The sequence below is a fragment of the Mobula hypostoma genome, chromosome 16 (assembly GCF_963921235.1).
Source record: "Mobula hypostoma chromosome 16, sMobHyp1.1, whole genome shotgun sequence".
NCBI lineage: Eukaryota > Metazoa > Chordata > Chondrichthyes > Myliobatiformes > Myliobatidae > Mobula > Mobula hypostoma.
Window position 1 is genome coordinate 55,992,566 of NC_086112.1, and position 14,645 is coordinate 56,007,210.

General features: G+C 36.4%; 1 protein-coding gene across 5 annotated transcripts in view; it reads left to right on the forward strand.

The window, feature by feature from the left end:
* smarca2 (SWI/SNF related, matrix associated, actin dependent regulator of chromatin, subfamily a, member 2) overlaps positions 1-14,170 on the forward strand; it is a 130,514-nt gene extending 116,344 nt beyond the window's left edge. For all 5 annotated transcript variants that reach the window (XM_063068972.1, XM_063068975.1, XM_063068974.1 and 2 more), the window contains 4 exons: positions 424-525; positions 8,142-8,268; positions 11,166-11,311; positions 12,871-14,170. In XM_063068972.1, coding sequence (XP_062925042.1) covers positions 424-525; positions 8,142-8,268; positions 11,166-11,311; positions 12,871-12,906 — 411 coding nt within the window. In that variant the 3' untranslated portion in view covers positions 12,907-14,170. The remainder of the gene's footprint in view (positions 1-423; positions 526-8,141; positions 8,269-11,165; positions 11,312-12,870) is intronic.
* The last annotated feature ends 475 nt before the right edge of the window (positions 14,171-14,645 follow it).

Below are 14,645 nucleotides of genomic sequence, written 5' to 3' on the forward strand. Positions count from 1 at the left end.
TATGAATGGATAGTTGTGTTCAATGTGTACATCCCTGGAGAATGAGGGATGAAAAGTAGTTATAACCCAAAATCTAAGATTTAGCATGACAAGCTGGAAGATTGAATAACCTACTAAATTGAGTAAATTGTTAGTAAAAGCATTACTGGGAAATCCACCAGATCATTGTATGTATTTAAATGAAAGGCAACCTGATTCATTTAGGTCTTCTGGGGAAACCTTGACTTCATTGTTTTACAGTTGTCTTGTTCCCCATGTATCAGTGGTAACTGGCATTAAATTCTGCTTCCAAGAATATATGAAAAAGAAGAAATTGATTGTGGATTAGTGAAAATTTTGTTATGCCATGAAAATAAGGTGGATTTTGAAAGTTTGAACTGTAAATATGATTTTTAACTGTACATCAAATCTGAATTTGTCTAGGACCGTATTCGCAACCATAAATACCGTAGTCTGGGAGATCTGGAGAAGGATGTAACACTGTTATGTCATAATGCTCAGACGTACAATCTAGAAGGATCACAGGTCTGTTTATTTACTTTATGTTGATTTTGTTGAGTCTTTTGTGACAAGAAATACATGTACAAAATGTGATGATTCTGTGATGATCAGAACTTCCGAGGGGACAGTTGGTTATTAGAATCCATCCCATGGAAGATGTGTAAGTAATTAATAAAAGTGACACTTAAGCAATTATTGAATCTTATGATTTTCTTCCAAAACTGTTGTTAGTTGCAAGCATTTGGGAATATATTTTTCTTTTTCTTTTTCAATCTCTTTATTAATTTTAGAATATATAAACAAAACATAGCAATGATACAAATAATAGGAGATAAATTGTTACACTTACAGTAATTGTAAAGTCCAATATTGAAATTTGACAAAGCTCCCAATCATGTAAAACTAACAACGGATAAAACAGATCAAAAAAAAACTAAAAAAAAACATGAAAAAGAAAAAAAAACCAAAACCAAAAAGAAAACCCCAACCCAAAAGAAAGACAAAATTAATCAACTAAACTAAAAGACTTGGGCAAATCTAAGAACTTAAAAATGAAAAAGAAGAAAACCTCAGTGCCAACGACTCCATTCCCCTCCAACAACAATACAGAGAAATAGAATAGGTTTGGAAATAAAGATATTACATTAAGTGAAAATGCTGAATGAATGGCCTCCAAGTTTTTTCAAACTTGATGGAAGGGTCATAAACTGCACTTCTAACTTTCTCCAAATTCAAACACAGCATAGTTTGTGAAAACCAATGAAATACCTTAGGAGGATTAATCTCTTTCCAATTCAATAAAATAGACCTTCTGGCCATTAAAGTAAGAAATGCAATCATTCTTCGTGATGAAGAGGTTAAATTATTTAAATCTATCATTGGTAGTCCAAAAATAACAGTAATTGGATGCGGTTGTAAGTCTATATTTAAAACTGTTGAAATAATATCAAAAATATCTTTCCAATATTTCTGCAACAGGGGACATGACCAAAACATGTGGGTTAGAGAAGCTATCTCAAAATGACATCTGTCACATATTGGATTAATATAAGAGTAATAACGAGATAGTTTATCTTTGGACATATGGGCCCTGTGCACTACTTTAAACTGTATCAGCCTATGCTTAGCACATACAGAGGATAAATTCACCAACTGAAGAATTTTTTCCCATTTTTCAGTCGGTATAGTAATCTCAAGTTCTCTTTCCCAGTCAGCTTCAATTTTATTAGAAGCATCAGGACATAGATTCATAATTATATTATATATAATTGCTACAACACTTTTCTGAGAGAGATTTAAATCTAAAATTTTTTCCAAAATATCCGTTGGATATGGATGTGGGAAATTAGGGGAAACAGTAATTAAAAAGTTCCTAATCTGTAAATATCTGAAAAAATGAGATCTGGGTAAGTTATATTTATTAGAAAGTTGATCAAAAGACATAAAACAATTATCCATAAATAAATCGCGAAAAGATATTATACCTTTAATTTTCCAATCAGAGTAGGCTTGATCCATCGTGGAAGGTTGAAAAAGAAAGTTTGACAAGATAAGGCTTGCTAGGATAAATTGATTAAACCCAAAAAATCTTCGAAATTGAAACCATATACATAAAGTATGCTTAACTATTGGGTTATTCATTTGTTTATATAATTTAAAAGAAGTAAAAGGAAGTGAAGTTCCTAAAACCGAACCCAAGGAAAGCCCTTGTAATGAATTAGATTCAGGATTTACCCAATGAGGGTTTAAAGATACATCCAGATCTCGTAACCAAAATTTTAAATATCGAATATTAATTGCCCAATAATAGAATCTAAAATTCGGGAGGGCAATTTTTCTAGAGTATTTACTGATTCACACTTGCCCTCATGTCTATATTTTAAAATTGAAGCAATAAACTCACTTGGTCTTTGTAACTGGGAATTTAATTTACTGAAGGTAATAATAAATGTGAACAGTAAATCAACACAAGTGACTTCTGCAAGATGGTTTGATTTCATTTCTAGAAAATCCGTAACGATTTTTTATAATGTAAAGTGGCTTCATCTTTTTGGGCATCTAGAAACACGAGTGGGGACAGGGAGAGGTTGATTTATTTATGTTTTTCACAAATTCATGAGAACAAATTTTATTATGAATCGCCACCCAAAAATTTGAGATGCATGAATTCTATAAGTGTGAGTTTCCATTACCTAAATGGTCATAAGGCAGGCATTGCCTGATGGCTGGTTTTGCTTGATTGAAGAACTTCAACACACAACATAAGAGACTTGGTATGAATTAACATTAAATTTAGATAAGCTTCTGTAATGTAAGGAATAAATAAGATTCCATTAGATAATGTGCAGGCTCCAGTTTCATTTCCAGTTGTGAGAATGCTTACCAGATATACTTGGGATATAGGAAGTGGAAAAGATGCGTAGCAAATCCAGATCATGCTGTATGTGATGACTAACTAGAGCCAAACCATTCATGGGTTTATTTATGGACAGAATTTGTAATGCGGTTGGGGGAAGGAGAGTGACTAAGTTTAGAGAGACATCAGTTTTAATTAACTGTTCTTAGTTTGAAAATAGATGTGGACAAAAATAAGTACGATTCTGTTGAAACACAAACATGAATTTGTAGGTCTCTAATCCATAAAATGTCATGGGTGGGGTGTTCACAAAGTTTCAATGGAGGTCCTTGGAGAGAGTAAGAAAATGTTTGTAAGATAATCCATTTTGAACTTTTGACCTATTGAGCTAATGTCGGACTCCCAACAAAACAATCCCCGTTTTTTTGGGTTTCTCTTATTTTTTTTCCTGAGTATGCTCTCTTTTAAATCCCCATCAGCACCTGATTCTCTTGACATTCAGCCTACAGTAGTCAGGTAGTCAGGTAACCAAGTAACCAACCAAGTAGCCCTTTACTTTTTAGGATATGCAGTGGAACAGCACATGCTCACAGGGATAATGTGTAGATTCTACACTAACAGCACTTGAGTTCAGGATGAAACCCAGGCTGCTCTAAGTATTCATATTGTGTAACAGTGTTCATTGTTATGCAAAAACACTGGGATAATTTACTACATTAAAGCTGTTATATGAAGGCATGATTACTATATTTTTCATTTGCCACCAACATCAAAATTTTTTAAATAAAGATTTTAACTACCCTATGTCAAAGAATTAACTAGGACTTAATCGAGCTATATCGACTGAATATTTCTGTAAGCTTTTTACCAATCTGAAACTGCAGTAGTACCTCCCTGCTCCTGTACTCGAATCCTGTTGCTATGAATGTCAGCATACCATTTGCCTTTTTCACTGCCTGCTGTACCTGCATGCCCACTTTCAGTGACTGGTGTACAATGACACCCAGGTCTCGTTGCACCTCCCCTTTCCCTAATCGGCCACCATTCAGATAATAATCTGTTTTCCTGTTCTTGCCACCAAAGTGGATAACCTCACATTTATCCACATTAAATTGCATCTGCCATGAATTTGCCCACTCACCTAACCTATCCAAGTCACCCTGCATCCTCTTAGCATCCTCCTCACTGCTAACACTGCCGCCCAGCTTTGTGTCATCCGCAAACTTGGAGATGCTGCATTTAATTCCCTCGTCTAAGTCATTAATATATATTGTAAACAACTGGGGTCCCAGCACTGAGCCTTGCGGTACCCCACTGGTCACTGCTTGCCATTCTGAAAAGGTCCTGTTTATTCCCAGTCTTTGCTTCCTGTCTGTCAACCAATTCTCTATCCACATCAATACCATACCCCCAATACCGTGTGCTTTAAGTTTGCACACTAATCTCCTGTGTGGGACCTTGTCAAAAGCCTTCTGAAAATCCAAATATACCACATCCACTGGTTCTCCCCTATCCACTCTACTAGTTACATCCTCAAAAAATTCTATGAGATTCGTCAGACATGATTTTCCTTTCACAAATCCATGCTGACTTCGTCTGATGATTTCACCACTTTCCAAATGTGCTGTTATCACAGCTTTGATAACTGACTCTAGCATTTTCCCCACCACCGATGTCAGGCTAATCGGTCTATAATTCCCCGGTTTCTCTCTCCCTTTTTTAAAAAGCGAGGTTACATTAGCTACCCTCCAATCCTTAGGATCTAATCCAGAATCTAAAGAGTTTTGAACAATTATCACTAATGCATCCACTATTTCTTGTGCTACTTCCTTAAGCACTCTGGGATTTAGACCATCTGGCCCGGGGGATTTATCTGCCTTCAATCCCTTCAATTTACCTAACACCACTTCCCTACTAACATGTATTTCCCTCAGTTCCTCCATCTCACTAGACCCTCGGTCCCCTACTATTTCCGGAAGATTATTTATGTCCTCCTTAGTGAAGACAGAACCAAAGTAGTTATTCAATTGGTCTGCCATGTCCTTGTTCCCCATGATCAATTCACCTGTTTCTGACTGTAAGGGGCCTACATTTGTCTTAACCAATCTTTTTCTTTTCACATATCTATAAAAGCTTTTACAGTCAGCTTTTATGTTCCCTGCCAGCTTTCTCTCATAATCTTTTTTCCCTTTCCTAATTAAGCCCTTTGTCCTCCTCTGCTGGACTCTGAATTTCTCCCAGTCCCCGGGTGTGCTGCTTTTTCTGGCTAATTTGTATGTTTCTTCTTTGGAATTGATACTACCCCTAATTTCCCTTGTCAGCCACGGGTGCACTACCTTCCCTGGTTTATTCTTTTGCCAAACTGGGATGAACAATTGTTGCATTTCATCCATGCGATCTTTAAATGCTTGCCATTGCATATCTACCATCAACCCTTTAAGTGTCATTTGCCAGTCTATCTTAGCTAATTCACGTCTCATACCTTCAAAGTTACCCTTCTTTAAGTTCAGAACCTTTGTTTCTGAATTAAATGTGTCACTCTCCATCTTAATGAAGAATTCCGCCATATTATGGTCAGTCTTACCCAAAGGGCCTCGCACAACAAGATTGCTAACTAACCCTTCCTCATTGCTCAATACCCAGTCCAGAATGGCCTGCTCTCTAGTTGGTTCCTTGACATGTTGGTTCAGAAAACCATCCCGCATACATTCCAAGAAATCCTCTTCCTCAGCACCCTTATCAATTTGGTTCACCCAATCTATATGTAGATTGAAGTCGCCCATTATAACTGCTGTTCCTTTATTGCACGCATTTCTAATTACCTGTTTAATGCCATCCCCAACCTCACTACTACTGTTAGGTGGCCTGTACACAACTCCCACCAGCGTTTTCTGACCCTTAGTTTTATGCAGCTCTATCCATATCGATTTCGCATCCTCCCGGCTAATGTCCTTCCTTTCTATTGCGTTAATCTCCTCTCTATCCAGCAGTGCCACCCTACCTCCTTTTCTTTCATGTCTATCCCTCCTGAATATTGAATATCCCTGAATGTTGAGCTCCCATCCTTGGTCACCCTGGAGCTACGTCTTTGTGTTCCCAACTATATCATATTCATTAATAACTATCTGCACATTCAATTCATCCACCTTGTTACGAATGCTCCTTGCATTGACACACAAAGCCTTCAGGCTTGCTTTTACAACACTCTTAGCCCTTATACAATTATGTTGAAAAGTGTCCCTTTTTGATTTTTGCCCTGGATTTGCCGGCCTGCCACTTTTACTTTTCACCTTACTACTTTTTGCTTCTACCCTCATTTTACACCCCTCTGTCTCTCTGCACTTGTTCCCATCCCCCTGCCACATTAGTTTAAATCCTCCTGACCAACAGTAGCAAACGCTCCCCCTAGGACATTGGTCCATTCCAGCCCAGGTGCAGACCGTCCTGTTTGTACCGGTCCCACCTCCTCCAGAACTGGTTCCAATGCCCCAGAAATTTGAATCCCACCCCTTTGCACCATTTTTCAAGCCACGTATTCATCTGAAATATCCTCCTATTTCTACTCTGACTAGCACGTGGCACTGGTAGTAATCCAGAGATTATTACCTTTGTGGTTCTATGTTTTAGTTCATCTCCTAACTCCCTAAATTCACCTTGTAGGACCTCATCCCGTTTTTTTACCTATATCGTTGGTACCTATGTGCACCACAACCACTGGCTGTTCACCCTCCCACTCCAGAATGTCTTGCAGCCGCTCAGAGACATCCTTGACCCTTGCACTAGGGAGGCAACATACCCTCTTGGAGTCTGGTTTGCGGCCGCAGAAACGCCTATCTATTCCCCTTACAATCGAATCTCCTATCACTATAGCTCTCCCACTCCTTTTCCTTCCCTCCTGTGCCGCAGAACCATCCATGGTGCCATGAACTCGGCTACTACTGCCTTCCCCTGATGAGACATCTCCCCCAACAGTATCCAAAACAGTATATCTGTTTAGGAGGGAGATGACCTCAGGGGACTCCTGCACTACTGCTGTGCTGTCTAGTGGTCACCCATTCCCTTTCTGCCTGTGTAGCCTTTACCTGCGGTGTGGCCAACTCACTGAACGTTCTATTCACGACTTCCTCAGCATTGCGGATGCTCCAGTATGAATCCAATCGCAGCTCCAGCTGCTCAATGCGGTCTGCCAGAAGCTGCAGCTGGACACATTTCCTGCACACATAGTCGTCAGGGACACTGGAAATATCCCTGATTTCCCACATTCTGCAGGAGGAATAACCCATGGGGCCGAACTCAGCTGTCATGACCTACCCAATACACTACAGCCTCACCGCCTTCCTTGCTTCAAATAAAATACTGCTGCAGACAACCCCAACCTCAAGATCTATTTTATTCCTTAAACAACTAAAAATCAAAAAATATTGCTCATTTATTGAACTGCTTTTTATACAAATCTGTGTTTGGTCAATGCCTACTTTCTATATTGTACTTTGTGATATTTTAAGGTCATGTACTATATCAATGCAAACTAATTCTTTCTTTGAATATGATCTTGTACTTCTCCTCGGACTCCTAGTTTGTGCACTTGTAAGAATTTGTTAATGCATTGAGAGTTTGAGAGAACTGCTCTTTAAGAAATGCCACTTCAGAGTTTAGTGGAGAAACATTGCATACAAAGCACACATCAAATTTAGATCAAGCTCAAGAAATTGTGACATGTCAATCAACCTTAAGATCAAAAGCTAGATACTTACATACAGCATGATCTGGTTTTACCAATTTTGCAATACACCTTTTTCACTTCCTATATCCCAGATATGTCTGGAAATCATTCTCACAACTGGAAGTGAACCTGGAAACTGCACATTAGATAATGGAATTTTATTTATTCCTTACATTTCATTACAGAAGCTAATTGAAATTTAATGTTAATTCATATCAAGATTCTTTTATGTTATGTTGAAGTTCTTAAGTCAAGTGAAACCAGCTGTCAGGCAATGCCTGCCTTATGGCCGTTTGGGTAATGGAAACTCACGCTTGTAGAATTACTACAAGGATTTTATTAATATTTGAACAAATTAACTTGAAACTGGCTTTGTAATTCATAATTGTAAATACTGTATAATGCCATGCAGTTTTTGAAACACTAAATTACATCTTGTTTCAGCAGAATTGTTTAAAAACTTGTCATACTACAGGTTTACTGAAATTCAAAATATGATAGCAGTTGTAATTGTTGATGAGTAACGTTACTTCACCTGTTTAAACTTTTGTCTTATTGCAGATTTATGAAGATTCCATTGTTCTTCAATCAGTGTTTAAAAGTGCAAGGCAGAAGATCGCTAAAGAAGAGGAAAGTGAGGAGGAAAGTAATGATGATGAGGATGAAGAGGAGGAATCAGGATCTGAGAGTGAGCCTGAATTTTTATCTTGAACTGATGTTAAGTTTGCTTTTAGTCAACAACAATCAGATTGTGCTTGCCCATGGCTGTCTGTTCCGTAGGAATATCATCTACACTTCATTTGCAGGTTGGCTTCTCTCCTCTACAATGCAGATGAGTTGGTTAGAAGATGACACTTCTGGCCTCACTCTCACTCTCTGTTACTTAATTCATCAGCAGAACACTGGTATACTGATCTTTTGGGCCAGACGTATTTGATATCTGGCCCTTCAGCTTTTTGCCAGGAATGAGAAAAGCATTGTAGCCCCATACATTTTCTGGGGTCACAGACTTTTCTTAAGAAATATAAGTCGTTTCTGATTTTAATTAATTTCCTGTGTTCATTTTTTAAGTTAAACATTATTTTTAGTTCAATTATTTATATCTCTTTGGATAATTTTTAAATGCTTTTGATTTATAAAAGATATTTAACAGTAGTTTAAAGGCCTTTGACAATAGCAAGTTGCTGAAAGGTCATCAGGGTTGGACGCATGAGGTTCAGTTGCTTTTCACAACCAGTTGATTTCATTGGTGGGTGTGACAAAAATCCTGGAGGCAATTAGGTGTGTGGTGGTGCTGAATGACCATCAGTTGATAGAATTACAGAATGGTTAAAATACCAGAGGCTGCCATTTGGCCCATGAGGTCTACACCAAATCTCTTTAAGATCATTCAGATTATTGCCACCACTCATCCCTCTGCCAAAACTACAATTGAATCTGTCTCCACTACTCCCTGGGCAGAATGTCCATAACCTAAACAATTCCTATGTGATGGTGGGTGGTGGGGGGCGGGGTGGAATCCTCTTGTTTTATTTGGATCTTCTGCCATCACATTAATTTTGGGTCTCTAGTGCTTGATCTGTCAGGCTGCCTTCTTCCCTAGAGTGTTGCACCCATAGTCGTGCATAGCCTGCACCAGTAGTTCATAGAGGTTCATTAGGATTACCTCACTCTTACTGTGTTCATAAACGAGGGTCTTCCTGGCTGTATTTTCTATTAAGTGTACAGTACATATTGTTGTTGACTGCCATTGAGTTGTTGTTGACTCATGGCGACCCTGTTGAGAGCATAGTTGTCCATAGGGTTTTCATGCCAAGATATAGAAGTAGATTGCCAGGCCTTTCCTCAACAGTACATATAAAACCATAGATAAATAAGTTTTTTTTTTAGCCCCTTTAGAATTGTGCTGTCCAATTCATTGTGACTCTTCTCAATCTTCTCACCAAAAGCTGATATTGATGATTTAACATTTCCAACAGTAAGTTTTATCTGTCATCTTTCTGCCCATTTCAAGAAACTGCCCCTGTCCTCTCCATAGTACATCATCCCTGAATGGTACATCGAATAGGAATGCTGATACAAAGTTGCAAGCTTCGATCAATCCTTTATTATCCAATCTCAGCTAGTGATGATCACAATTCATATTAGTTTTTAAAGGCCCAAACACCTAGATGTCATACTGGATACCTATGTGTTAACTAATAATTGATATCAGCATCATTTCAGAAGTGGGTGATACTACCTGAATAACTTCATTTTTGGGAAGTACCATATCAGATGCATGTTGTAGGTTTTTCAGCTTGGTACTTAGTCTTCCAACGAACCCTTTGAAATTACTCATGAAAGACTGCCACACAAGCTTGCGCCCATAACTATCCTAGATAAAATTTAATGAGCATCCAGGGAATAGTTTAAAGGAAAGTAAGCTTAGTTGGGGACACATACCAATTGGGTGTTTTCAAGGTATTAATACTGCTTGCTGTATTGAGAAATTTAATAGTAGTTTGAAATCTCAGATGATTACGGCTTAGGAAGTGATGCAGAAAAGGGCTAAAGGTTAACCTTAATGATAATGGCTGAGCTATGGGTGCTATATCATTGATAAGTAGGTTGTGAGCAGTTGCTTTTGACATTGAAAGCTTTCTTCCCAGTTATCTCCATCCCATAGGATCTTGGTTATTATGCCTCAATATATTGAGCAACCTGTTGGCTGGTAACAGCCTGGACCAAGATAAATAATCTGAGAGACATAGTTTTGCATTTTCAAATCTGAGGTTGTGATGTTGATATGACTTATTTTTAACATCATACAGTGAATTTGAAGTCAGGTCAAAAACCAAATATTATTACCAACAGCAGTTGGTCGGCTCTTTTTCATTGATGTTTCTATTCACCTTGTTTGCCATCCACTTCCAGTACTACTAATTCTGACATCAAAACAGCCTGATCTCAAACCAAAATGTTTAGCCAACATGGTTTTATACTTGGGTAGAGTTCTATTAAATAAGCAGTGTAGCCCATTCATTAATGTTTATACAAAATATCTAAAAGAGTGCTTTTAACTTGCAGAAAGCTGAAATTTTACAAATTAATAGAAATGCTGTGTTATCAATAATAGAATATAACTCAATGTCCCATTGCTGTAAAAAGCATCTTGGTCATTGTTATCCCTCCATAACCCTGATTTCCCCAAGTTCCAAGAAATTTCAGTAATGTAGAGTACTTCAGGTTCTCTTATTGGACAGTTTAGATTTGTCTCTCTTTCAAGGTAGGAAGGGTAAACTTAATTGAAACAGTAATAGCTTTTCATGTAGATTGCTGTGGAAATCAAACATCTGCATTGAATAGAGCTCCAGAGTTGTATTACAAAGCATCTTCTGTCCTTGTTATACGAAACAGAGCAATATGTTTGCAAAAATCTTTAGTATTTAATTTAAATTGTCTTGCTCAGCTCATTGAGTTATTATTTGGGGAAATAAAGCTGAGAACATCTTTCATGTGTGCATATTTGTGATGCATTTCAACACTTTTTAATAAAAGTAGACTTGAATTTCAAGAATAAATATAATTTTCTGTATAATGCAGCAAAATCAGTCAAAGTTAAAATAAAACTTGGTCGAAAGGACAGTGACAAAAGTCGTGAGAAAGGAAAAAGTAGGAAACGGCTGGTTCGTACTAAAATCAAGCCCGTCATTAGTGATGATGACAGTGATGATGACCAAGATAACAATGTAAGTTTTCGATTAAAGTGATTTATTATTGTAGAATTTCGCTTGAAAGGCATTTTGAAATTTAGAAATGTTCACTGTGCAAACTATTTATATATAATCTAGGTATCTGGAGTTGAGCCATTACAAAATGACCATTAAGATCACTTACTCCATAAAAGAAAGTTTTCTTGAATGGTGTCTGTCTGTTTGGTATTTTTATTTTTTCTCTATTATCCTGCTCTTTCCCTCCCCCATAGTCCATTGTCAAAATTTGTAAATTAAGTGGTTCCGTTTTTACCAATTGCACTGAAGCTTCTGACTTGAAAACGAACGTAAACTGTACAGCTTGAGCTGTGACACATGACCTGAGTCCGTTGTTGTGCATTGTTAAAATCAAGTTTTTTTTTTAATAGTCCCATTGTTGGAGGCTTGAATAAATAATGGCACATCCTATAACAATAACTCTTTTTGGATTATTAGCTATAAGAGGATTACATTTAATAAAGTGGCTTTAATTTTTTATTAATAAAAAGTGAGGAAAATTTATATTAGCTTTAGAAATAGATACCAAAATGTCCTTTCCAGTATTTTTTTTTAAACTGGTCCTAGATTCACAGGCTGCAAATGAGGCATTGGTGACATAAATTGAATTTGCATTCTGTTGGAATTTAGGCTGTAAAAGAGCAATTGTTTCAAGAAAGCTTTGGATCTTCTATTGAGATTGGCCTTCTTCCTAGCAGAACAATGTGTCAGATTTTCTGCCAGAATTTGCTTGTAAATACTCTCAAGGTTACAACATTTTAGAAAGGACAGATATTATAATTTGTCTGTGTACATGTTTTATTCCCTCTGTGTATTTCCAAAGTGTAGTGCATAACAGTGTGATGGTAATACAGGTAACATAAGAACCAACTCATGGTCATAAGGACGTGAATTGCAACTTATAAAGTGGCAAAATATCAACAGTGCTATCAGTAATCCAGGTTTCTCCACATCATATTTGGGAAATGACTGTACTAATCTACCACAAGATGAAAATGCTCTCTAATCAGGCAACATCAGTGCAGAAAGAAATGGAATTAACTTACAGTTCAAGGTTAAGATCTAGTCACATTGAATGAAAGAAATGTATTATATACATTTATTTTTTAAAATTCAACATAACTAAAGTAATCAAAAGCTCCTATTCTATTACCTTTGTGGAAGGTTTCATCTTTGAAAATAGCTTGTCTTTCCTATAATTCTGAACTGTAAATATTCTGGTATTTAGATATTCAGTAATTTGCTTTTCTTAGGTGGAATGAATTTTAACATCTCAATTCTTTTAAAACATTCTACTACAATTTGACTTAAGCAGCAATGAAGCATTTTTATGAATAATTTGGGTTGAAAACTATATTGCTAACTAGGTCACTTTAAAGAATTGGGTGCACTTGATGGCGGGTATTCTGATGATCTCAGAAGTTGCGTGTATTTTTTTTAATCAGATGAATATTATGCCAAATGTGTCAAGATTAATCTGATATACAAGTGTTTTCAATTCTATGAAAATGTAAAACTCGGTCTTTTTTTTCCCTCAGGACCAATCTGATATCAGTGGAAGTGAAGATGAATGAACTAATAACAAGAATGTGAATTGCTTCATGGACAAATCTTTGTTTCAGTAACTTTACCAACTGTTTTGTTGCACAGCTACTTATAATTTCTCCTTCCCTACTTCTCCCTTCCTCGGATTGTCTTCTTTTACTGAAAAGTAAATCTGTTAGTAGAACAGTATATAATCTTTAGTTTTATGTAAGCATGACTGCAGTAAATGATTTCATAGCTATACATCTGTTTGCATCACCATATATTTGCTTTAAGCTTGTCAAAAATGAGTAAAAATTGCTTTTGAATTGTATCAGTTTATATATACAGTATATATACATTAAAATGACAGTTTTGTTGTCCTGAAGGTCAATGTCTCCACAGCTTTAAATTCTGACAAATATAATTCAAGTGGAAAATTTGTTTCATATGCACATCCCTTTTTAGTTTAATTTGTTTTGAAAATATTGTTTTGCAACCAGTGCTGGTAATAAGCTTTTCCTTAAGTGTACTTAATTCTTGCTTTCTTTGCACAATGTCTTTGGTGTAACTGATTGCCCAAGGCAAATAAAATCTAATTCAGTTGTAAAGAGTAAACTTTTTTTGTCTGTGTTTATTTAAGCACTAATTAAGAATTTAGCAAGATTAGGAAACTTCATGAGGAATCCTGAAATGTTATTTATATTGCCACTATTGAGCTCAAGATTAAAGGTCATCTTATGAAAAAATTGTAAAGATGTATTTTGTGACTTCCTTGTGAATTATTTTTAGGCTTTGTGTAAAAAGTTACACAGAATTAATGTATCGTGTAACATATTGAAGTATGTGGAAATGGGTGGCAGTTCAACCACATTCTTACATATGGATGGCATTGTGACAGTTCTACTTGTGGGAAATAAAATTCAGCTTTTCTTAAATATGACACTGATCTCTATGATGTACTCAGTTACAGGAAACTTCACTTGTCTTGAGTCCTTGATACCTGTTCTTCATTATCAGAAAAAAATAGAGCAGATCACTTTTCCACTTGAACTTAAAAAGACCCTCTTTTTTAAAATACAACTTTGAACAGTTATTTAGGAAAGAACCTTGCCGATACTAAAATTAAATGTAGCTTGAATGCATGAAGGGTGATGGTACATTTATGGGGATTTTTTTTAATAGTTTGAATTCAAATTGTGGTTATAATTTTATTTTGTTATTGGTTTCCTTGCATTTTCTCATTGTAATTGCTTGTGAAAGTTTTGATCTATCAATATGTCAGAGAAGTGTATTTTAAACTTGCCAATAAAAATAATAAATCTACAAAATGTCATGCAGCATTTTTAATATTTATATAATTTAAGAATATTACTATGTTTTTTCAGTATTGTAATTATCTGTCTCAAATACACTCCACTGTCTTTTGTTTTCATACATTAGGAATTTTGACCACCTGATACGTAGCTGATTTTTTTTTATTTCACTTGGAATTAATCACAAGTATTAAGCTAAAAAGCATATCTGCAAATACATGGATTTTGGCTGCCAGTGACTAGTGGTGTTCCTCGGGTCAGTTTTGGGACCACTACTTTTCACATTGTTTGTCATTGATTTGAATAATGGTATTGATGGCTTTGTGGCAAAGTTTGTGGGTTATATGAAGATAGGTGGAGGGGTAGGTGTGCTGAGGAAGCAATGCAATTGCAGCAGGTCTTAGACAAATTGGAAGAATCAGCAAAAAAGTGGCAGGTGGATTACAGTGTTAGGAAATGTATGATAATGCATT